Genomic DNA, 25,493 nt, shown 5'->3' with positions numbered 1-25,493 from the left:
CAATCATGATGATGGAGCAGGAGACAATGCATTTTTCCCCTATAGACTGGCATTTCTTCACAATCATTTATGCTAAGGCTTCATCCAGCTGTCCATGCTTTAGTTATGTATAAGAAATATGCTCTATTTGCATTAAAGAGTTCACCATGAACATGTTAACTAGATGATTTAAGCCTTTCTAATTTGCTAAACTGCTTTTAGAAGACAAACCCTGCTGTTGTCAGCAAACTGAAAAGCCATACGGAAAATTCTCATGAGATAACCTACAGCAGAGGACATCTAAAGCCCAGAATGTCTGTAATACTCACAGGGCACACTCATAACATGTCTATAATCATCAAACAAAACCTAAACTTAAATTATAAAGTCCATATAGGACTTGCATTGCATGTTGTGCAAAAGATAGCAGAAAGTCAAGTGTATTGATTAATTCATTCATCTTCATTAACTGCTTTATCCTGATCAGGGTTGCGGTGGATCCAGAGTTGATGCTGGGAACACTGGGTGCAAAACAAGGATATACACCTTGGATGGGATGTCAGACACATTCACACTTCGGAGCAAGCCAGAGTATCTAATTTACCTACTGGCATGTTTTTGGGAGATTGCAGAGAACTGGAAGAAACCCAAGCTGAGGCTCGTACCAGGGACCAGTACCCACTGCTTAGCTGCCCACTGTGCCACTGACCCACCAAGTAATATGCATTTTAACCCCTTAAATCCAGCAGGGATCCCACAAAAATCAGACCATATTGAAATAAGCATCTAATAAGAGTCTAGTATATTGCCAATACTATATAGTGCATGAACAGTCCTAGTTGTATTTGTCATGTTATTCACTAGACATTTGGTGTAATTTAAAAATAACTAGCACTTAATCCAGCACAACATATTTTGCATTTTATTTTTTTTATATTGTGTACCGATGGTTAATTGTGAGCCCAACCTAATGTAGCCATGAGACACTCTATCAAGGTCATGAAATCGTAATGTAAATAGCTTAAGATATAGGCTATTTTGTGTAACTATGTGTAACTCAGTGTGAACATGGCCATTAGAGCTTTAAATCTTTAAATATGGTATGATATTGGTTTATTTACAACATTAACATGAAAAATATCTGTCAAAAAATCAGATGAGGAAGGGATAGGACACAACCCAAGCTATAACTGTAGTGTTTCCATCCAAATGTTTTTTTTATGCAAAGTTTAATTTCGTCATAATGGATAGAAAAGGCAGAAATTCAAAAATGCCTAAACATTGCAAAAAAGAGGAAGACTCAGCATATCAATAAGGAAAAGATTTGATAAAAGATGATGGAAACAAATTTGTAAAGTAAATGCTGATCTAGCAAGTGTGTGCTTTAGATTCTCCCTGACTGACTGATCAGCTGACGCTCCTTTGAAGAGTTTTTGCCCTGATTTTTTAGAAATGTTCTAAAATTTTTGGACAGAAACATATCTAAAATTCCATACAGCATATTTATGTCCACGCAGGTAATGACACTGAATGTCTGGCCCTACAGTTTGCTCAGTGTGGGCTTGGCATGCTAATAATGGGCCACATGCCAACCTTGTGTCACCTCTAGAGTAGATTAGCGTTGGCTGGCACGGGAAGCTGACACTAGTGGGAATGGCGGGCACGTCCAGCATGGCGCTTTGAAGTGCTGCCACATGGCACTGTCCACACAGGCAAATGCAGGATTTCACATCATGCCTCCAAGCTTTCACCTGGTGGAATGTGTAAGGTGGCATGCAGAGCGGCACACCTGTACCTAGGCAAGGGTTAGAATTGGCAGGGAAATCTAGTTTTGAGAAAATCTGTGCATATAATCTAACAAAATCATTGCTTCATCTGTCTTCTGAAGAGAGCATACTTAACTGCGTATTGGGCAGGGGTAGCTCTGTGCAAGTACCTGCAGCTGGTTGCACCAGGAGAACATAAAAATTCTATCGTAGACTAGTTTGAATATATATTGCCATTGTGTTCGACTTTACAAACTACTAAAAAAATAATTGCATCAAGTATTAACATAGTGTTAATGTGGCCTTAAGTTATAACTTAAAATTGACACCTAGCAAACTCATAAAAAAGCTCATTGAATTTACTTAACTCAAATGTGTACATCAGTTCCACGTGATTCAAATGAGTTACATTAAGACAATTTGTTTTCATACATCCAACGTGATTTCATCATGTATTTTCAAAACCCTGAATAAAATCAAACCCCACACTCTCACCTGACCTTAGGATCAAACCCAGGTTGTTGGCATCCTGCACTATTCTACCACACATGGAGTAATTGCGTCAATTTAGTAGTATAGTTATAGTTCCTGTCGGTGCTGACATCCTCATGAGATTTCATAATGTAATTGGTTTATGTTAATGCTACGTGAATTGATCACACTCACTCTACATAATTCAATCTAGTAATTAGAAACTTGTTTAAATTAAATTTAGTATAAGAAATGAAATCACATTTTGATGAGAAACTATACATGATATGTTCACTTAAATCTGACCAACTACATATTCCTTTTTTTTTATTCATTTTAGGTGCAACATCTGCCAAAAACAAAATTATTATAATAATATGATGTGGTGAAGTAACAAATCTAAATGATTGGTTCGAATAATTCCTAGGACCAATCCTATGTTGCATATGGTCAGACGTTTCTTCAGTTCCTCACTTTAATTCTCACGAGCGATTTGTTTCTATTTGCTGTTTGAGCAACAAAAACGGAAGAAAAACTTATAACCATGGATTAATCTTATCCTGTCACGTATGACCTCTCATTAAATGCGCATAGAGACATTATGAAGAAAAAAAAAAACTTGGAAGGATCTGGCAGAGATCATTGGTACCTCTGGTGAGTGTACATAGCTAGTACGGTTAGCTTGCTTTACTAATCTGCCAATGAAGCTAGTATAAAGTCTAGTGCATAATATGTAAATCAAACTGCTGTATTTCACATTCATTAATGCATTATTTTGCGTTTAACTAGTTAGCTTTCGAAGCTGTATAATGCTACTACCGTTTCTCACCAGGACTAAAAAAATGCACTACTAGTCACCTTAAGTGTCTGTGGCACAACCAAAATACTACACTGTGCTAGTTTTATATTATCTTCTGTCGATGTATGTTTTACAGCCAACATTACACCCTGATTTAAGATCAATTCAACTAGTGCAACTGGCTGTAGTAGGTTGCTGAGTTCAGAACCATTGTTCATCTTTTTAGTATTGTTGTAAACCTTCAACTGTTCAGCTAAATGCTTGAATAGGATACCGCCACGTTTGGAAGTTGCTTTGAATTCACATGTCTGACAAATGATTAAGTGTAAATGGACTAAGAGACGTGGAATGAGGTGTACAATTCTAACAGATTCCTATTTACAGCAAGCAGTAAGTTCCCCTCAAAGGCACATCAATATACTGTAACTTTTTACATTTTCTCTCTAATACTTCCCATGAGCCTTTCTCATTTATCTTCTCCCTGCAAAATCATGACATTTGCTTTTTAATACCAGCCCGGTAGCAGTTAAAAAGCAAAGCCCCTAGCTGCCATGGGGAAAAAATGCCATCAAATCATCCCTATTGAACGTGGTTATTTTTTCTGGACCATTTTTGGGATGTTTTGCCTCAAGGTCTCATGAAGCAAAGCTGTACGCTACCTTAAGGGATTCAGACAAAGGCCCTCTGTATATTATCAAAGTATTTGTTTTTAAAGGTCAGCAGAGGCATAACACTATCCCCTCTGGGGTGAACTTTGCTCGAAAATGTCAATCTTTGGTTACATGGCTAGACATGACATATTTTATTCTGTAAGTGGGAGCATTTCTATATAAAGGCTTGATCATAATATTTGGAACGAGTCCCAATGTTTCACAAAATTAGACTCATAAATAGACTCCATTATTTCGGAAAGGTGGATTGGCTCATACCTTCAATTTTGCTATCTCTCTACATGAAAGACTGATGGTAACACTTGGGCCAGATGAGTCCCAATTTGAGCAAATATTAAGGATTTGATATTATATGATACTGATACTACATGTCGGTCCAATCCTGTGCTCATTATTCGTACTCATAAAAATTGCTCTGATACCAACGTCCGATTCCACATGACATTATGACAATGATTATGACTAGACTAGATTATTTCATGAATAATAATCAAAGCAAACTGTGCTCTGCGAAAATATCAAGAGGAGAAACTACAGCATCTTCATCCAATACAAGCAACATGATAAAACCTTTAATGGCATTTAAACAGTATCATTAATAGAGAGCACATGGGCAGTTGTCCAAAGTGCATAGAGCAGTATCACCGAGCGTGGCCATTAAAAATGTGTTCAAAGTGCCACGATAGTATTCATGAACATGGAGCAGTGAAATTAGCATGCAGAAAAACTGTCATGCATGAGAGCAGTTCAGTTCAGTGAGCACTGAGCACTGAGACATGCATATTTAATTTCCCCTGACTCGCTAACATCTACACTTTTCTAATGGCACCTTGCAGTCATTTTTAATTACCACACTCGCTGATGCCTCACACTCTGTGTGAAAGATACTGACACTGTTCAACACCATCTTAATTGATTGCCCCTGATTGCTTATTACTAAGTATGTTACTCATTTCAGTATCAGTATTGACAATTACCAAAAAACATGCACTTTTACTTATACTCAGTCTGACAAAAAGGTATTGATGCATCTCTATGACGTATGTATAGTGATAATTAAATTATAGTTTCAGTTGGAGTTTCTCATAGTTTCAAATTTTTCAGTATATTTCACAAAAACAGACAATTTTAGGGGAATTAATACAAAAATTGTTCAAGGTAGGGATTCCTTCAGCCCAGAGAAAGAACTACACATAATCCCAACAACATGTTGCTCTCAGTTAATACCTGGCCGTACCTCTATGCGGCAGATGGAACCAGCCATGACAAATGTGATTTGAGTTACGTTAAACCCCTTTTCCACACTCCCCAGCCCTCTTGTTTACTGGAAGAGCTTAGCAGAGCGTGCTGTGTCCTCACCTCACGTTGGCTTAAGCTCTGCCTGTGTCTAATTAGGTCAGTGAAAGCATGAAAAAGTACATAATGTTTGACTTCTTATCCTATACCTGAAGTTTGTGGTTGCCAGGAATGTCCTTCTGCATACAACAACCTCAGTGAGATGCAATATTGCACCTCACATCTGCATAACATGAAACCAGGCGTGATTCTTTTACCAGTAAGACTCTAGCATACCAAAGCAAAGCAAGAATCAAATTCTGAAAGGCCTGTTATGTTAGTGACATAGTGGAAAAGCTAACACATTCTGAGGAAATAATTCACCCAAAATGGTAATTAATAAATGAAACAGAAACACAAAATGAGGGCGGTACAGTAGATGGCATTGCCACCTCACAGCTCCAGGGTTCCAGGCTCGATCTTGGCGTCAGGTGACTGACTGTGTGTTCTCCGCATGTCTGTGTGGGTTTCCTCCAGGTGTTCCGGTTTCCTCCCTCTTCCCAAAAACATGCCAGTATGTGCATAAATTGCCCCTATTCCTGCCTCATGCCCAGTGTTCCCGGGACAGGCTCTGGATCCACCATGACCCTGATCAGGATAAAGCAGTTACTGTCTAAACATAGAAACGTGAGTGAGTGAATGAGAAACATTATGTGTCTGAGTTACTTTCAACGCTTTATTACTGTTTTCAGGCAACTGTGCATAAACACCTCAGTAGCAGTAAGTTGAAATACATGCTATTAGAAGAATATACACAGTATTACGCCACTTCAGAGTAATTCAAAGTTGCCTTTGGGAAGAAGCTGACTTCAAATGTTTCTTATTCAGCTAAATTTAAACACACCCCTGCAGGTATGCATTTTAGTTAATGGTTTATTGGATAAAAGTTCCACAAAACTATAATAATGTTTGTACAACTATTCTAAAGTCAAATTCACTTTCAGCGTAAATAATCAGACTTTTTTTTTATTGCAGCATAGATCAACAGTGAGTACATGGCATGAATGGAAGAGTTTAAAGGGCAGTAGCTACTTTTCTAATTCAAAAGCTAAACTTGAATTGGCTGCCGTGCTGACACATGCTACACAGTGGGTATCCTCACAGGTCCAGGATCCCTGGTACGATCCTGAGCTCAGGTTACTGTCTGTGTACAGTTTTGCATGTTCTCCATGTGTGCATATGGGTTTCCTGTGGGTTCTCCAGTTTCCTCCTTCCAAAACATGCCAGGAGTTGGACTGGCTATGCTAACTTGCCTTTAGGTGTTAATAAGGGTATGATATACAAGGTGTTTTCCCTCCTTATACCTGGTGTTCCCGGGATAGGCTCTAGATCCAAGAATGAAAGAATGAACTTGAAACTATAAAATGTATTCTACGTTAGGCTTAAGTCTGAATTCGCTGACACAATGCTAGTCAGTTAGTTAATACTATGCCAGCTGTCAGTTTGTACATACTATAATTTCATTGCAAACACTCAAAAGTGTTATAATGGCTGCAAAATTATAAAACTATGGAAAGTTTTAACTTTCTACAAAAAGTCATTTAGCCCAATTTGAATTGAAAAAGTAAGCATTTTACAAACTGCACAACGTTAGAAATTCAGACATCTGTCAGAAACCTTCTTGATAAACAGGTATGTATGTACAATGGGTATAGAAAAGAATCACCCCCCTTCAAAATAGTCATTTTTTTTTTTTTATTTAAAAAAATAAAAAAAAACAGAATCACTGAGTTGGATAAAGGATCACCCCCTTGTGTCAATATTTTGTTGAACCACATTTTGCTTTAATTACAGCCTTTAGTCTGTTGGGATAAATCTCTACCAACTTTGCACATCTAGACTTTGCAATATTTGCCCACTCTTCTTTGCAGAGCTGCTCAAGTTCAGTTAAATTTGAAGGTGACCGTCGGTGGACTGCAGTCTTCAAGTCATTCCACAGATTTTCAATGGGGTTTGAGTCTGGGCTCTGACCAGGCCATGCAAGGACATTCACCTTTTTCTCCTTCAACCACTGTGTGGTCAATTTTGCTGTGTGCTTTGGGTCATTGTCATCTTGGAAGGTGAACCTTCTTCCCATTTACAACTTTCTGGCAGATGGCAGCAGGTTTTCCTCAAGAATTTGACAGTATTTTTCCCCATCCATTTTAACTTCTATCCTGACAAGACCTCCAGTCTCTGCTGCAGAGAAGCACCCCCACAACAGGATATTACCACCTCCATGCTTTACTGTAGGAATGGTGTTATTTGGATGGTGAGCTGTATTGGCTTTCCGCCAGACATATCGTTTGGTGTTGAGGCCAAATAATTTGATTTTAGTCTCATCCGACCATAACACATTTTTCTACGTGGCCTCAGAATCTTCAAGGTGCGTTTTGGCAAAGCTCAGTCGTGACTGCATGTGGCCTTTCTTGAAGAGTGGCTTTTTTCTTGCAACCCTCCCATACAAGCCACATTTGTGGAGAATTTGTGATATTGTTGTCACATGCACACAATGACCACTCTTTGTCATAAATTCCTGCAACTCCTTCAAAGTTGCTGTACGCCTCTTGGTAGCCTCTCTGACCAGTTTCCTCCTGGCTCTTCCATCCAGTTTGGAGCGACGTCCTGATCCAGGGAGGGTCTCCATTGTACCAAACACCTTCCACTTCTTAATAATAGACTTCACTGTGCTTCTAGGGATTGATAAAGTCTTTGAAATTTTTTTTTGTATCCATCTCCTGACTTGTGCCTGTCTACAACTTTATCCCGGAGATCTTTTGACAGTGCCTTGCCACCCATAGTTGGTTGTTTGCTTCAGTTTCACTAGCAAGGACCGAAATGCTCCAGGAATAGCTCTTTGATGCTGAGCTAATCACAGTGACCACAGGTGGAAGTCAAATGGTTTGGTGTGCCATTGAGACGGCCATTTAGCTACACCTGATTGAGTTTACAAGTCATTTTAGGAGGGGGGTGATCCTTTATCCAACTCAGTGATTCTGTTTTTTTAATTTTATTTTTTTTCTGACCTGTTCCTGTTATATCTTTCACTTGGATGTTACAAATTGCACTGAGTAAATATAGCTGGATAAAACAAAAATTGTGTCCATCTCTTTATTTCAGGCTGCAAAGCAACAAAATGTGATTATTTTGAAGGGGGTGATTCTTTTCTATACCCACTGTATATCACATTTTGAATTATACCTTCTATAATATCTGATAACTGATAAAAAGGTAAGAGATTGTTGTAATGTGAAAATGTATTAGTATTATTAGCCCATGCCCACTTTTCCTTATAAGACAATACAACGACAGACCTGAAAAGCTAGTGTTATTAATAAGAAAAGGCTAAACAGCATTGCGAAATCAATTTGAAACCATTTTCACGATTTCTTGCAATATTTTCAAAGGTAGACACATTGGTCCTTCTTTATCAATCTTTTACTGAAGTTGTGTGTAAATATTTGTGTAAGCCAAACTGAACTAAAACTTTCTGCCGGATTTACAAAAGTTTCAGAAACGCTGATTTTCTTCGTACCCGCGTGTATAAGTTGATCACCTACAAAGTGCAAAGCGCATTCCCAACACAGCTCATTTGCATGTAGTGACGCCCACAAATCTCCATAAAAGTTCAAGTGCACAGAGAGCTGGGAGTACAAATGAATGATCAGGGTAAAGGCTGAAAGAAAGAGGTGGAAGTGATTCTGACTCACTTTTATGTCAATCAAATATTTAATAATATATAATATTAATAATAATAAGCATGCACTAAATCTTTCATCAGCTGATTTGTTTATGGCTTACGACAGACCAGCCCATTTTGATTTTACGTTTCTTTTCTCATAATTGAATGATTATTAATTTTATTTGTCTTAATTTATGGGTTTGTGTTCACTCACTTTCTTTATTTTTTATATTCTTTAATGCCACTAATATAAATGACTGGCTTTCAGAAATCTTCTCAATGCTACTCTTAGTCTCTGACCTTGTGAACTAGCATGAGGATGTGTTTTTGACAGAGACTCCAAAGCTCTATAAAGTCACTCTGGGTAAGGGCATTTGCTAAATGCTGTAAACATAACACAAATAAGCAATTTAAACTCGACAGTATATCCCAGATAAGTCAAGATTTACATAAGTTAGATGTTACATTAGTTAGACTTCCTATGTGTAGATTTAAACACTCTCATGGGCATGAATGTGATATGATATGTTTTTCCAAATTTACAGGATTTTCATGAATACCAAATTTCTTGTGTAAATGCCCAAACAAGCTTGATAAATGAGGCCCATTATCATTAAGTGTACAACACCAGCTCATTATGGAGCCATCTTGACATAGGCCAGGCAGTTATAAAGCTCTTTATACTACAATGCAGGCATAGAACTGGGAAGAAGATGAGCCTTCCTTGAGGGTCCAAATGTGGCTCTGTTGCAGTCCTGGGCTTTGAACTCACAACCTTCTGGTTTCTACTACAGAACCATAACTCTACAGGCCACGAGTACACTTTCCCCATTTGAGATTATTTTCAGGCATTTTGGCATTTCATTATTGTTAAATGGTCTGTGTTAAATGTGTTAAATGGTTTTAGATACAATGAACCAACTTGGAAAAATCTCGCGAATGAGAATCAAGCTGCCAGCTCCCTTTCAGTAAACATCCTGACTGTTACTGGGAAAGAGTGTTTAACAGCTTTCTTTTTCATCTGAGACTGTGAATAAATGTGTCATACAAATGAGATTAAGTGGGTTTGTCAGTCTCAGATGAGCAAGAGAGTGACAGTATTTAAACATGCCTTTAAATATTTTAAAATTCAGAGAAGCAGTATTACAAAGTCATACTACAAATACATAAACACTAGTTTGTGGATTGTAAGCTCATTTCTGACCTCGAGCCCCCAGGCAGTTTTTAAAATTCACTTTTGTTTTCAACTAATTAAAGGGCACAGTAATCCTTGGCACATTTCAGATATGCTTTGTAAGGATCATGACACCTTTAAGAATCATACTGTATCTAAGTGGCTAAGTAAGATTTACTTGCAAGGGACCTGATTTGGCAGTTGCTCCCATCCACTCACACATTTTAACATGCGAAAAGAAATTAACGGTTAAATAAATTAACCACAAATGTATTAAAGAATAGGATATATACTGAAGAAAAACTATATACTGAAGTAAATATATATTTCCACAGACAAACCTGATGGTGGGAATGAAACTAAAGAACTCCAGTTCTAAAGTTACATATTACACAATTCATGTTATGCCATTCTATCGCAGCACTTTTAGCAACTTGCATTCGTGAAGATCTGAAGCTAACTTGTGAAAACACATGAGAAATCACAAGTTACACAAGGAAGCAAATTCATTCTGAGAGTAGGAGGATCATTCTGTTTACCTTGACATTAGGTTTCCTGGTGGAGAATCCTCGAAACCATCCTGAAACAAAAAAGACAAAATGTGTTTTAGGAATCTACACACAGTGCCAACAACTAAGCTGGGCCAGACGTTGTGGTTAATGTGTGAAGAGGGAAAAGAGGAGATAAAAAAAGCATACAGTTTCCTACATCTGCCATAATACCTTAATACTCAATGGAGGTGCTAAATCACCAGGCTTATCTTTGCCTAATGGCAGTGAGGTGTAATACAATTTTGGGCTGACCCTGGAAAAGAGCGGTGGACAGCTTTCTTCTTCATCTTCATCATCATCATCATCATCAAAAACAACAACAACAATAATATAACCAATCAAACAACAAACAAATAAATAAATAAATACCACAACAGCAACACCAACAACTATTATTATTATCATTATTATTTCCATTAAGATATACGTGAGTTTATTAATCTTATCATTATTAATGGAGTATTTACCTGTATATTTAAGGTATATAATGATTCGGTGTCAAATGATTGTTTCCTCTTGCTCCTTCATACTTTCACTTACAGAGAAGAGTCTAGGTACTCATGGGATCTAATTAAGAGGTGAGGTAGCTCTGCAATATTTTTTATATTAATCCTGTTCTAAAGCCATTTTATATCATATAATGGACTAAAAATGTGTAATATTCATTCCGATTAACAGTAGCTATAGAAGAAGCTTCAGAAGCTCTTATTAAATCATGTTCAGCCTTTAGCATTGAAACCATCTATCTCTTATAAATGCAGGCAAATTAAAAAAAAGTTTTAGAAAAAAAATTTTAATGGCTTAAGCACAAAGAAAGGCAAAATATATGAATGCCATTATGGTGACTCGTATACATATAAAGTAATGTCATGTTTTTTCACTGAGTATTAGAGAAGAATCTTCTGTCCAGACCTTGGCTATGGAAATTATCCCATGCAAGCATACATTATTTATATGCATATCCAGATTCTTTAGATAACATTATCTAAAAATTGCATGATATATGAATTTTAATTCTGTCAATATATCAAATATTAAAAAGTAAAACAGTATGCCTGAGATAATTAAAAGATTATATTATTATATTATAATATCCAAAGCTTTTAACGTTCATGTCTAAAATATGTAACGCTGAAGACAAAATGTACCATTTCATCGATCATTTCTCAACTCATTTCCGAAAAAACACACTAGTTAAAAAAATAAATACACAAAATAAACTAGCTTTTTTACTTTTTAAATTTTTGTTATTTTTTTGTGATTTTTTTTTTTTATTCTATGTCGAAAGTTAGTAAAGACTGAGAATGACAAATAGACTAGAGAGATACAGAGGTTTATTTACATTAATTTACACGAATTCTTATATTTTCCTAAAATATAAGAATTCGTGTAAAAAAAAACGATCCTTAAGTTGACTGCCCATGAGTGTGGACACTAAAGATGAAAGGGTTAAATGTTGATTTATGGAAATAAGTGGGTAAATTGCATCAATTCAAGTCTGACTTTCAGGTTATTGATCTCCATAACTGAAGTTAACATCAATACACATCCAGCAAGACGATATATCCATAGAACAATAGAACCATTCACATGGCCAAACAGCTGACCTATTCTGTGTTGTTGGACCATTAAAACAGACAAATAGACTGCCATTTTAATTGGCAGAAATTGGAACCACTTTCTGAGGGAGTCTATAATGAAATGGATATTTGAAATGTATAAGATTATACAAGAAGTGTGGCTTTGGTGGTGCGGCGGGTTGCGTTACAGCTCCAGGGTTCGATCCTGAGCTCAGGCTACTGTCTGTATAGAGTTTTGCCTGTTCTTCTGTGTCCTTTTGGATTTCCTGCAGGTTCTCTGACTTTATCCCACCTCTCAAAACCATGACAGTAGGTGGACTGGCTATTGCCCTAAGTGTGAATAAGTGTGTGAATGTGTGTGGCATGGTGCCCGGCAATAGACTGGCGTCACATCCAGGGTGAATTCCTGCCTCACGCCCAGTGTTCCCAGGATAGGCTCTGGATCCACCACAACCCTGACCAGGGTAAAGAAGTTACTGAAGATGAAGAATAAAGATTATACCAGAATGCACAAGATACACATGACTACAGAAGTCTTAGATGCTCGTTGCGTCCATCAGAAGACCACTTTAAAGTGATATCATTGGTTTAAACTCCTTCCCTTGTTTGCTCACACTGAAGCTTTGCTTTGAAAAATCTTGAATGCTATACTGCAATTCCAAACTATGCGGTACCACGGTTGACACGTGTTTCATGTTCTAGTTTCTTGTTCTGCAATGAACTGTCTTCCCATCCGGGAAGCATTCTCTCCCCGTGCCCTGTGTTCCCGGGATATGTTCTGGATTCCACTCTGATCCTCATTATTTCCTCTTGCTCCTTCATACCTACTTCCACTTACAGTGAAGAGTCTAGGTACTCATGGGATCTAATTAAGAGGTGAGGTAGATCTGCAATCATTTTAATATTAATCCTGTTCTCACTCCTATTTTAAAGCCATTTTATATCACTTAATGGACTAAAACTGTGTAAAATTCATTCCGATTAACAGTAGTTCTAGAAGAAGCTTCAGAAACTCTTATTAAATCATGTTCACCTTTTAGCAGTGAAAATATCTCTCTCTTATAAATGCAGGCAAATGAAAAAAAAAAGTGGGACAGGCTCCACTATGGGTTCCACTGTGATCCTGACCAGGATAAAACAGTTACTGAAGACAAATGAATAAATGGTTTCTTGTTTTCACATGCTAGCTCTAGTTCTAATTTCTTCAAGTTTTGGTCCCAGGATATCTTGCCATGGGTTTGACTTCTGCATGCCAATATCTGTCTGGGGATTTTACAACAATTTAAGGAAAAGCCATAATAATGAAAGTAATCATTTGTATCTGGTTTAAGTTAAACATGCTTAAATTTATTGCATCAACTGCCATCATGCCATAAACCCAAGTTGGCATTATTATGAATAATTATGAATTCATATCTTGTTTTACTCTATTTATGGTACATCTTAGAGTGGATATAAAAAGTATCTGCACCGCTGTTAAAATGGAAGGTTTTTGTTATGTGGGAAAAAAAAAACAAAAAAAAAACAGGAAACCAAGATAAATCTTGTCAGATCTTTTTCCACCTTTAATGTGATAAAACTACCAACAAAATTCAAGTGAAAAACAAATAGAAACTTTTTCAGAAAAAAAAGCAAAAGAGAAAACTTACATTAACCTGGTTGTACAGGTGTGCACACACTTTTATAATGGATCATGTGAATGTGCTCAGAATTGTAGTTATCATAAGTAGTTAGCAAAAGTAGTTATCATACACCTGTAATCAATGCAGTGATTCTGATTAACCCCACATAAAGACCAGCTGTTTCCATAGGATTTTCTCTTCTTAGTTTCATCCAACTGCTGAGACCATAGCCCACTAAAAGCTTATAAAGCTAGCACAGGACCCCACTGTCAATAGGCATCGATCAGGAGATGGGTACCAAAGAATTTCCAAAACAATCGATGTATCACAGAATACCATGAAGACTATCCTCAGCAAGTACAAAAAATGGGGCACCAGTGACATTACCAAGAGCAATTACCAAGGATGTCACTCCAAATATGACAAAAGGACAAGATGAAACCTATCAGGGAGGCTTCCAAGAGTCCCACAGCAACATTAAAGGAGTTGTTGGAATATCTGCCAAGTACTGGTCACTCCCTGAATGTGACAACAATGCCTCATGGTCCTCACATCTCTGGGCTATGGGGAAGGGTAGATACATGGAAGCCCTTTCTCAGGGTGAAAAAAAAAAAATCCAAGCCCACCTAAAATTTTACCAAATCCTGTGGCAAAATGTGTTATGGTCTGATGAGACCAAGGTAGAACTTTTTGGGCATAATTCTAAAAGATATGTTTGGTGCAAAAAAACAAGACAGCTTATCACCCAAAGAATACCATACCCACGGTGAAGCATGGTGGTGGCAGTATCATGCTATGGGACTGTTTCTGTTGGGACTGGGGCCCTAGCCAAAAATAGGGAATTATGGATAGCTCCAAATACCTATCTATTGTGGCACAAAACCTGCAGGCCTCTGTTAGACAGCTGAAGATGAAGAAAAATTTCACCTTCCAGCACGATAATGACCCAAAGCACAACTCCATGTCAACAAAAGAATGGCTTGAGAAGAAAAAGACCAACATTTTGGAATGGCCCAGTCAGAGCTCAGAGTTAAATCCTATCAAAACACTGTGTAAAAAACAAAAAACTGAGATCCCCTCAAAATCTGACAGATCTGGAACATTTTTGCAAAGAAGAGTGGAATAAAATTGCAAAATTGCAAAATTAACGTGCTAACTCTTACCCAAAAGAGTGCTGTGCTGCAAGCAAAATGTGTTTTAACAATTTATTAGTGAAGGAGTGTGTACACTTAAGCAACCAGGTTATTGTAACCAGGTAACTGTTATTTTTTCTTTTTCCTTAAGCATTTCTATTTGTTTTTCATTTGAATTTTGCCCATTGCTATATTACATTAAAGGTGGAAAAAGATCTGATATGATTTATCTTAGTTTCATTTTTACAACACGAAAACCTGCCAAAAACCTGTGTAGACTCTTTATATCCGCTGTATGTCAAATGAACATGAGTTATCTTCCAAAAGCTGGACTCCCAATCCATAGTCTGTCTCCCAAATGCTGGACTCCCAGACAGAATCAGCAAAGGAAAAAATGCAGAACAGCAATGTATTCCACATTCATTTCCATGAGCAGGGAAGAATGTCTTGAACTGTCTATACAACCAAAAGCAGTGGCTGATACAGTCAGAGACAGCAAATGACTGCTTAGATTGTACAGATGATATAGGCTTAGAGCAACCACAAAAAAAAAAAAGATATGGATGTGAAGAAAACTGAGCCACCAACTACATCTAATACTTCCGCAGGAAAAATGGCAAAAGTGAGCACAGCATGCTTCTCAGTAGAACAAGATATTGTTTATGGCCTAAGCTCTTCATTCTTTGTAATACAATATCAGTACTGTCAAATCATCATGTCTTTATTACCAGTTCAAAGTGTACCTCATGTATTTGATTACGCAGCACAGAAAAGTTTCATTGCTGTACCTAAAGCATTACGTGAGGATGTATATAATGTTACACTGTGTATTAAGGTTCAAAGGCAAGTGGTGCATGACATTAACACGCTCACAAGAGACTCGGAGAGTAAGAAATACAGAGACATAAAACAGGCTGCTGTGGCAAGCATGTCATATTCAATCTCATTTTCCTCTCAATCGCAGGTCTATGATGTTCCATCTCAAACCTTGCAAAAGAAGCCATAAAACACGCCTCATCCAATACAGCATGGCTATAGAGCACGCCAAAGGACTCATTCCAAATCTAATTCAGCCATAGGCTTATGGTGCTGTTCAATCTTATGTATCGATTTCTCCACTCCGATCTATGGTCGGTGGCTGGGTCTGTCTTTGTCTGGAAGAAACCATCCGACCGCTCAGACACTGAGTCTCTTATAATCATGTGCCATGAGCTGTGGGCTCAGAGAAAGAATAGCGCCTGGATAATCTGATTTCCTGTTTAGTATGAAACTACGGTCTCTGCATTTATCAAATTATAATGCAAACTTTTACTCAGTTTATATTTATTATTCAGAAATGCATTATTCAACAGACTCAACAAATCATTTTGAGAACTCTGTTTATGAATTGAAATCAGGAAGTGCTTGGCCCCCTGTGTATAATGAGTAATACAAGCCTGGATCCAGAACAATATGCAGAAAAAGACAATGGTATAAAAAATAAAATGTGTGTGTGAAAGAGAGAGAGAAGACAAAGGTTAAATTCACTAGAAAATTGCTCAGAGTTTTGGCTCATTCCGGATGTGCTATAATAACTTCGACACATAACACAGATCCACTCCCGCTCTGCTGACGACTTAACATTTTAATGCGGCTACTTGCTAATGATCGGCTACAACAACAGCATAAAATATTCATGAGCGGCTGGCCGAATGGTATGCACCTGTGGCCATCTGTCCCAAATGGAGACATTGCACCTGCTGTGTTAATCATCTACAGTCCGTCTTTGTTAGCGTTATTAGCGCATGGCTTGTGACTGGGTAGGAAATTATCCCAAAATTAAGTGTATGCCTATCAACTAGGCTTGCGTGATGTAATGATTTAACCATCTTTACACGATCTCAAACTGCGAAAATGTCCAATGATTTACTCCGATTATATTATATTACCAGACCTGCTAACCTTTACACCTTTTACTTTGGAGCTCTGCAATTTAACACCAGAGTAGGCTAGTATGTGTTATCACTCATAATATGCAATGTCTTTTTCCAATAAAACGAGACATGTTCCAATCAATATGTGACTCTGGAACGATTTGCGCAGGGGTTTCGTACTCTCAGATATTAACAGACACTACCTGGAAGCATGCTCTGGACTGAATTTGTGCAGACGCCCTTGCTTTCTGTCAAGGTTAATGGAGTTCATTAATATGAAATAAAATCTATCAGTGTATGTTCAACCACTAACATTAGACAAGTGTATAGTTAACATTGGTTAACTATATTTAATAGAGATGCCACTGAAATATTTTGGTCAAAAATGGTCAAAACAGCGTCTTCATTTTTTGACCTAAAAACAGATTAAATATGCCTACAATGAAAAGTCAGATTGAGCACTGTACAAGTCATGTTAATGGTAATTAGAAAATGATTAAGTATGTTTTTTTTCCTCCTTTTTTGGTCACTTTTCACTCTGAGAGCAGAACAGAAATAGTCAGCCATGTGGACCATGTGGTTTTTTTTTTCACTATGTACTGTGTATTACTGCACATTCACCAAAAAATCCATCATCCACCAAATCCTCCAAATAAAGCCGAAAGGTGTAAATGCTTGTTTCCCTGTCTTTAATCGGTTCTGGACAATTGAACACACACACAGACTTTTTAGTTAGCTGTTCTGCTTTCTTTTACGAATGATGAAAGTCTTCTGTCTAGTACATTCCATTTCTGTTTTCTTATGTATGCATTTATTGATTTGGCTAGTTAGCCAAAACAGATACTGTCAACTGCTTGCAACTTGCAAATATGTTACAGAAATTTTGCTTAAAAAGGGTTCAGAATAAATATTTATTAGTATTAGAATGCTTTGCCCTTTCATTCACTTTTTTCTAGTAGAATGTGTAGTATGTGTAGAATGTGTAGTATGTGTAGTACTATTTTGAGGTCCGTAGCACATACTATTCCTGCAACAGCTTATAAAATAAGAAAATAATTATTAGTATTGGCATGTTAAATTTATTGTGATGAAATAAAACTGGCTAGTGCTTAGCATTTTGAGAGTGCTAACAAGCTGTTCCCCTTAAACGTTCATTCACTCTTTGCTAGTATTACATTTTCGTGCAGAATTCTTCTGAGGTTGCTACCGCATTCTGGTTTAGAAATTTAATAAGCTCTGATGTGTATGTGCACATTACCTGGAGACAACACTGAATGACTATCACAAATCTGAGGTGAACATCGCTAACCATAGAACCGCACAATATGTTACATGCTGAGTTCTTGGTTCAGAATAAATTCTAAGCATTAATACTAGTATACTAACTGTGTTGTGCTTGACCAATACCAGTTAGCGTTAATTAGCATTTTGACAAAGCTGAAAAACTTTCGCTTTAAAATTTCAATCATTCTTGGCTAGTAAAAAACATTTGCTAGCTAGCAAACATGGATGCTAACACCTTCTATTGCTGGTTCAGAGATCCAGTGCTGTTGTGTAGATGGACACTATCTGGTAGCAACAACGTTATCTATCACGTGGTGAACGCGGGCTAACCGCACAACTGAGATAAGTGTGACTGACACCTTATGAAATGCGTCGTCTTTCCCCCAACAGGGTTTCAGCAGAAGGACTTGTGCTGTCAAGTCTCAGCTGTTAATTGCAGTTACAATAGCAGCAAAAGTGCGGCTATGTATTCTCTCACTCTTTCTGGACCTGAGGGATGGCACATGCTTTTTCTGTTTACCTTTTCAGCACTTTGACTCTTCAGTTTCAAGCCTTTTAGTAGAAACCAGAAACTCAGTGAAAACTTTTATAAAAGCTAAAATATCTGAATGATTTTTGCAGCAGGAAATTGCACAGACTGATCCATAAGAGTCCAATCCATAAATAGACAGTGACCATCTTTGTTCCCCACAGAGATGATTGCGGAAAAAAAAAACATTTCCTCCCAGAGTAGTCCAGTTATCCAGCCATCCCCTGTCATACAAACGAATGCCAGATCAGTCTGAAAGGTTTCAAATGCTTCGATTTCCCAAGCATCCATTACTCCAGAAGCATAGAGCAGCAGGGAAATGATCGATCTGCACAGTGAACTGCTTACCCCTGCAATCAGAGCCCTGATTGTTCCATACCATGTGCTTATCTCACCTACTGACCCAGAGCTTATCCGTCGAACTGCAGCCACTTTTTATTCATCCAGCCATAACCAACTTACATTCACAGTAATGAAACATCTGACTGTATGGTCGATCCTGGTGTCACTGCTTCATGAGTCCCAAATCTAATTCAATCCACAGTTCTATAGTAGTGTTAGAAAACATGTATGTATATTTTCTACATTTACTGCATTGCTCTACATGTTTGCTGCTTTGCTTGCCTTCACACTTCATATACTAAATTACTCATGTCTTTTTGGTTAACTTCAGTTTCTTGTCTGTTTTTTCTCCGTTTTGTAATAAGGGTATGCACACTTTTGCATTCAACTGTACTTGAAGTATGTTGTTGTTGTTCCTCTTTCAGCTGCTCCCATTAGGGGTCGCCACAGCAGATCACTGGTATGTGTGTTTGATTTGGCACAGTTTTTACGCCGGATGCCCTTCCTGATGTAATCCTCCCCAGTTTTATCCAGGCTTGGGATCGGCAATGAGCTCACACTGTTGCACGCAACCCCAATGGCTGGGGTTGGTTCCCTGGCCGGGAATTGAACCTGGGCCACAGCAGTGACAGCGCTGTGGCCTAACCATTAGTCCTCCAGGGATGCTACTTGAAGTATAATGTATATGATGTAAATATACTGCCATATATATATATATATATATATATATATATATATATATATATATATATATATATATATATATATATATATATATATTGTATTATCTTATAAATGCATATTATTGTATTTCACAAAGATTTGTATTTCTACAACATTTTCACTCCTTAATCAAGATCAACCTAATTTTATTAGCTTTATGTGATGAGAGAACTGCAAATCTATAATACTGACAGTTAAATTATGTTAAAAAAATAGTCATGTAATATAACAAATAACTAATAATATAACTATAGAGTGCAATAACTCTAATTAATGTATATCTTATTATATAGATCCTAATATTTATATCATGAAAATGTGTTTTTTAAAAGTTTTCAATGTGGCTGTTTCTGTCCTAAAAGTTAATAAGAAAGTTAAGTATATGACTGAACATATTTTACAAATTTTAAATAAAAGCATTTCTGTATCAAGAATGTGAAACTGTATTATGAAAAGATGACATGAATGTGAACTGTAATATGATGTCAAACTATATTATTACTATCACCATTATGGCAGGTGATAATTTACATTTCCATTAAACTATATTACGGGAGCTCAGCAGGTGAGGATTAAGCAGGGGTGACAGATCATTAGCTAGGCCACTAGGCAAGTAAAATCGTTTTTGCCCAGTCCCAGTGTTTTGGTTGCCTGGAAACCTAATGGACTAGGCCGAAAAATGGTAGCTAACATAATGTAACACAGTACAGTGAGCTAGTTAGCTAGATAAGTGCATCAATACAGACACAACTGAGTATATACATTCCTACATAGAGGACTACATGGCCATAGTAATTATCCTTTTATTTAAAAAAAAAGTATCTGAGGTAACGCATTGAATAAAAACATATTATAAACTTTTGGTTTGAGAAAGCAAATAGCAAATAGTTTTTTTTCTTTCTCTAGGTTACTGAGCCTACTTAACCACTAGGCAACTATGGAGTAACCCATACCACTGTGTCCTAAGGTTGCCTTTAAAGAACCTCAACGCCCAAACAGCTACACTACATGGCCAAAAGTTTGTGTACACTTGACCAACACACCCAAATGTGGCTCTTCTCCAAACTGGTGTTGCAAAGTTAGAAGCACAGAATTGTATAGGATGTCTTTGTGTGCTTTAGTATTACAATTTCCCTTCAGTGGAACTAAGAGGCCCAAACATGTTCCTGCATAATAATGCCCCTGTGCACAAAGCAAGGGCCATGAAGACATGGTTTGCTATGGCTGGAGTGGAAGAACTCAAGTGTCCTGCAAAGAGCCCGGACCTCAATCCCTCTGAACACCTTTGGGATGAATTGTAAAGCTGACTATCTCCTCGCTCCACATCGGTGCCTGACCTCACTAATGCTCTTGTGGCTGAATGAGCAGAAATCCCCACAGCCATGCTTCAAAACCTAGTAGAAAGTTTTTCCAGAAAAGTGGAGGCTGTTATAGCAACAAAGTGAGAATTAAATCTGAAATGGGATGTTCAGAAAGCACATATGAGTGTTATGTTCAGGTGTCCACAAAATTTTGGCCAGTGTATGTATGTGTTACACACTGTTCCACTGCCAACCACAAATATGATACCATTGTATTTTATTCACACAAGTGAAAGGGGGAAAAAAATCGTCTGAAGCCCATAAGAAGTGCACAGACTGCAACATATTTCTCTCCCAATTACGAGGCAACACATCACTGAAAGACATCCAGGGCAGCAAACTGCAAGTTCCAGTGCCATCGCTCATCCTGGGCCTGGAGGCCCTCAAATGTCAGACTGAAGCCATGAACAATGACAGCGGAACAGAACGAGCGTTCTTTATGACTGACCTTTAAGCACCAACATACGGCCACCGACCCGTGTCTCTTTCAAAAAACCCAGAGGGGCATAAAACCTAGAGTATATAGCATTTATATTTGTAGTATCTTCTGTGACACTGAAAAAAAAGCAACCAATCCTGTCCACTCTCCAAAGTTAAGAAGATTCTGTAGATTTGGATTTTTTTAATCCAAAGCAATTTACAAGTAAGGCTCAAATCAAAATCTAAACACAACACTGAACAGTTGAGGTTTAAGTATCTTGCTCAAACTTCTGGACATAATTCAGAACCTTAACTGACAGAATCAATCTCTGCCATGGTAGTAATTCATGAAGTGAGGTATGTGCCATCTACCATTGCACTACTAAATGACCAGTTTAAATACATTAAATAAGGAATAAAAGCTTAAAAGGAGTGCTGTTCTTGGAAAATCATCAATCACGGGGTGGTGTGATGGGGTGATAATTATAAAGTATAATAATAGCACATCCCAACATCTTTTACTGCTCTAATATCACAGCAATTTGTCAATGCTAACAACATTTTTTTTTATTTTTTAAAGAATGACACATCATTCATTTTATCCATTTATGATTACGTTTAACGCTGTAGGATATACACGAAACAAGTTCGTTCCTGTAATGACTTCCCTCGCCAGCCTCTCTTTTGTTTGTCATCCATCCATCCTGAATACTTAAAGTTACAGCTTTAGTACTGACTGTTACAAAGTGTTGAGACTTCTTCCAAAAATGCTCAAAAAAAGTCTAATCACAAAAAATTTCAACATATCATTAATTACAAATTTGTTTGCTTGTTTGTTTGGTTTTTAACTGTTTATGTGGAGCGTCCACCATACAAGTCCCTATGTACAGGAAGTTGTTACGATTGAAAAAGCACATTAATATAATGTGTACCTTGTCTTGCATAACTGTATTATGTCTATATAACTGTAACGTCTTGCAGCCAGAACTACTGACCAAGTCCTGCTGTTATAGAACACGTTTAATTAGAGAATTAAAAAGTGCTGCGGTATAATCAACAAAAACAGAAAGAAAGAAAAAATCACTGTTTAATTGAAATTATTGGTTTAAAACCATGGATCTGCTACACTCATGCCTTGTATATTCGTCTGGTTTGCCCTCATCAACAAAATGTGTTGGTTGTGAACCACTGCTCTAGGAAAATCAATACGAAACTAGATCTGTTCTAACATCTTTAGCTGCAATCTGCTTTAATTTTACATTGAATACAGTGAATGAGTGTTCACCAGTGAATTTTTTTTTTTTGGAATGAATGTTTAATTTGTTATGAAAGTTGCAGGGTTCAAATAATAAATTCTCCTTTTATATATATATTAGCTCTTTTAACGATGTTTCATGCGAGAGGTTTCCAAACCTTATTAGCATAATGTACGTTTTCTCTTTCAACCACTGAAGAAGCCAGCAGGAATCGAAACGAAAATGGTAAAAAATTGTTGCAAAGTTGACAAGCAGCTTTAATAGTGCACTTTAATAGCGCACTGTTTTAAATTTTTATGTGGCCCTGGATTCAGAAAGTTTGCCTAATTCTGGTCTGCACATAACTGAAGATCTAAGAAAATAGCTCATTAATGTGAAATCCCCTCAAAAACTAGGCTAAAGTCCTGAAAAGTACACTGTACAAAATGTTTTTCTTCCTTGTGGTTAGAAACTAACTTACCTTCACACTTCTCCAGGATCTGAACAGTTTCTCCAATCTCTAGAATTAGGCCATGAGCCAGAGAGCCACGGAAGCTGCAGATCACTGAGGCAGAAAAAAGAGACAGAAAAAGAAAAGGATTAGAAATTAATTCAGTGATTTACTGTATACAGTGTTTTAGTTAGCTTCCTCTTCCTCAGCTGAATATAGTAATTTTTCATTATGAAATGAGTACATTTTGAGGACAATTTAAAATGATAAGTGAGAGAATGCCTAATTTTGACTTAATTATACTTATAGTTGGCATGAAAACATTAGTATCCGATCAGCTTTATCACTGGTGCCTATGTGTCCAGCCTTCAAATACACTTTAAATAGACAGGTCTGGATTAGCTACCAGCATGACTAAATGTTGACTTTTAATCCGTAACCATTAACGATTAGTTCATGGCTATAAATAACACATTAACACATTAATAAACACATTAATCTGAATCAGTTATGATTTGGTTACCACTTTTGACTAGCACCACAGTCGCTGAACAGATGTTTTGAACTTAAAGCAGGAATAATAAACGCATAATTCCCTGTCCAATCGCCTAATCAGACCATAAAGAGTACACAAATAAATAAAATAAATTACAAAAACAGTGAAAGTCTCCACTTTCTGACCTAATGCAGCATGTAGCCATTCTCTGGTTTGGTGTATAATTTACTATTTAAATGCATGTGATAAGCTGCAACAGAGTATCTGCTCTGGTTCAGGTTTAGAAAACTGTCAGTTTTTTCCACGAGTTTATCAGCTTTCCTACAGTATTTTTTCAAGTGCTGGTCCACTGAAATGTTTGGCTGGGTCCGCATCTGGTTCATCACTTGACAACCCCTGACCTAGAGACTCTTCCTTCTTGTAGATCAACAACACTGGAATTACGCCGGACTGCTGGAATGGTTTTTCCCCAGATTCATTCACTCTCAAAACTATTAAGAAATGCCTGAAACCTTCCAGGAGCTCTGGAGCATTATCCTAATATGTGTGTATGTGTGTACATGTATGTCTCAACACCTCATTCACAGACACTTGTACTCATTCACAGATGCTCCATATAAAAGGATTAAAAAAACATCCAAATTAGTAGGTACAGTACACTCCCAGGCAAAAAAAAAAAAAAAAAAAACATGGCAAATAACAAGCTTTAAATGGTCTTAACAACAAATAATTGGTCAGAAAATTATCAAAAATTAAACAAATGCACTCCTGAGAGCTCCTGTGCATCAATTTTTGGGGAAAAGCTAGAAACAGGGAAATTCACTTATATAGTCTTCTTGTACGCAAAGATAAACTCATGATAATGATTAAAATGTTTGATGTAAAATTCAATCTAACACATGTCTGGGTATACAAAATTTTCCAAAAAATATCTTCTGGGATTTTTTTTTTCCTTGAAATATTAGTCATTATTTGGTTATGTGCCAACCTGATGCAGCCCATCAAGGATCACAAGGCTTAAACATTTAAAATAATCGAAGGGAAAAGCTCTCCCATATGAACTTCCTTTATCTATGTGTTTAATTCTTGCTAATTTCCTGACCAATGATTTGTTTTTAAGACCATTAAAAGCTTAATATTTTGCCATTTTGGGCTTGGCCCATTTTCTCGCCCAGGAGTGTACTTTTGGAAATAACTGATAAACCTTTGGATAAAATAATAATTTGAATATGAATATAGAATATATAAAGCAGCGCTAATCAGGACAAAAGTCAGTTGCTGTTTCATCATCATGAATGCTACTATCAACATCACTTCTTCAGGAGAGAAGACCCAAGTGGTCTGGGTTTAAATAAGATTAAATCAAACAGAAAGTCTTCTGTTTAGTAATCCTACTTAATGCCTTTTTCGACCATAGAATCATCAGATTTAGCCGACAGGGAGGCACTGTCTTTATCTCGTTCATTTAGTTGCTTTGATGACATCATGTGATTTGTAATCCACCCACAAAGGCTTTGGTTTAATATTTAATGTTTGTTTGGAAGTGCTGCTGTAATTTCCAAGAAAAGCACTTGAAAGGGTGCTGACAGGAATCTAGCTGCTGTTAATAATTCAGAACAGCATTAAAAGTGCTTTTTTATGAGGGATCTACTCTAAATATACAGTGCGTGAAACCAAGAATAAAGACTTCAGAGTGACAGTGTTATAATGCCACTCATAATGTTCAACTGAGGAACCAATAAAACAGCTGCAATGCACAGGAAACACGGCATGAACCCAGTCAGGCATTACTGACTTACTGAAACATTAGTAAAAAAAAAAAAAAGAAGAAAGAAAGAAAAATTTGAAATCAAACACTATGAGCGCAGCTGTCGATCTGTCTTTAAGGGTAATAGTTTACCACACATCATTCTTATTAAGCTCACCTCTAATAGTTTCACTGTCAAGCAATTGGCAGATATTAGATTTTAGCCTCCCATCTAATCTCACCACTAGCC

The 25,493-nt window shown here is 37.1% G+C and overlaps 1 protein-coding gene across 7 annotated transcripts in view; it reads right to left on the bottom strand.

Annotated features, from left to right (window-relative positions):
* The window catches only part of dock3 (dedicator of cytokinesis 3), a 234,638-nt gene that overhangs the window by 166,582 nt on the left and 42,563 nt on the right, over positions 1-25,493 (bottom strand). For all 7 annotated transcript variants that reach the window (XM_034314016.2, XM_034314015.2, XM_034314022.2 and 4 more), the window contains exons 2-3: positions 23,031-23,114; positions 10,396-10,436 (exon numbers count right to left, since the gene is read on the bottom strand). In XM_034314016.2, the coding sequence (XP_034169907.1) occupies positions 10,396-10,436; positions 23,031-23,114 (125 nt within the window). The remainder of the gene's footprint in view (positions 1-10,395; positions 10,437-23,030; positions 23,115-25,493) is intronic.

Source organism: Pangasianodon hypophthalmus, chromosome 20, assembly GCF_027358585.1.
Source record: "Pangasianodon hypophthalmus isolate fPanHyp1 chromosome 20, fPanHyp1.pri, whole genome shotgun sequence".
NCBI classification, from domain to species: domain Eukaryota; kingdom Metazoa; phylum Chordata; class Actinopteri; order Siluriformes; family Pangasiidae; genus Pangasianodon; species Pangasianodon hypophthalmus.
The sequence above is the reverse complement of the archived record's forward strand: the minus strand, read 5'-3'. Positions and strand labels throughout refer to the sequence as shown.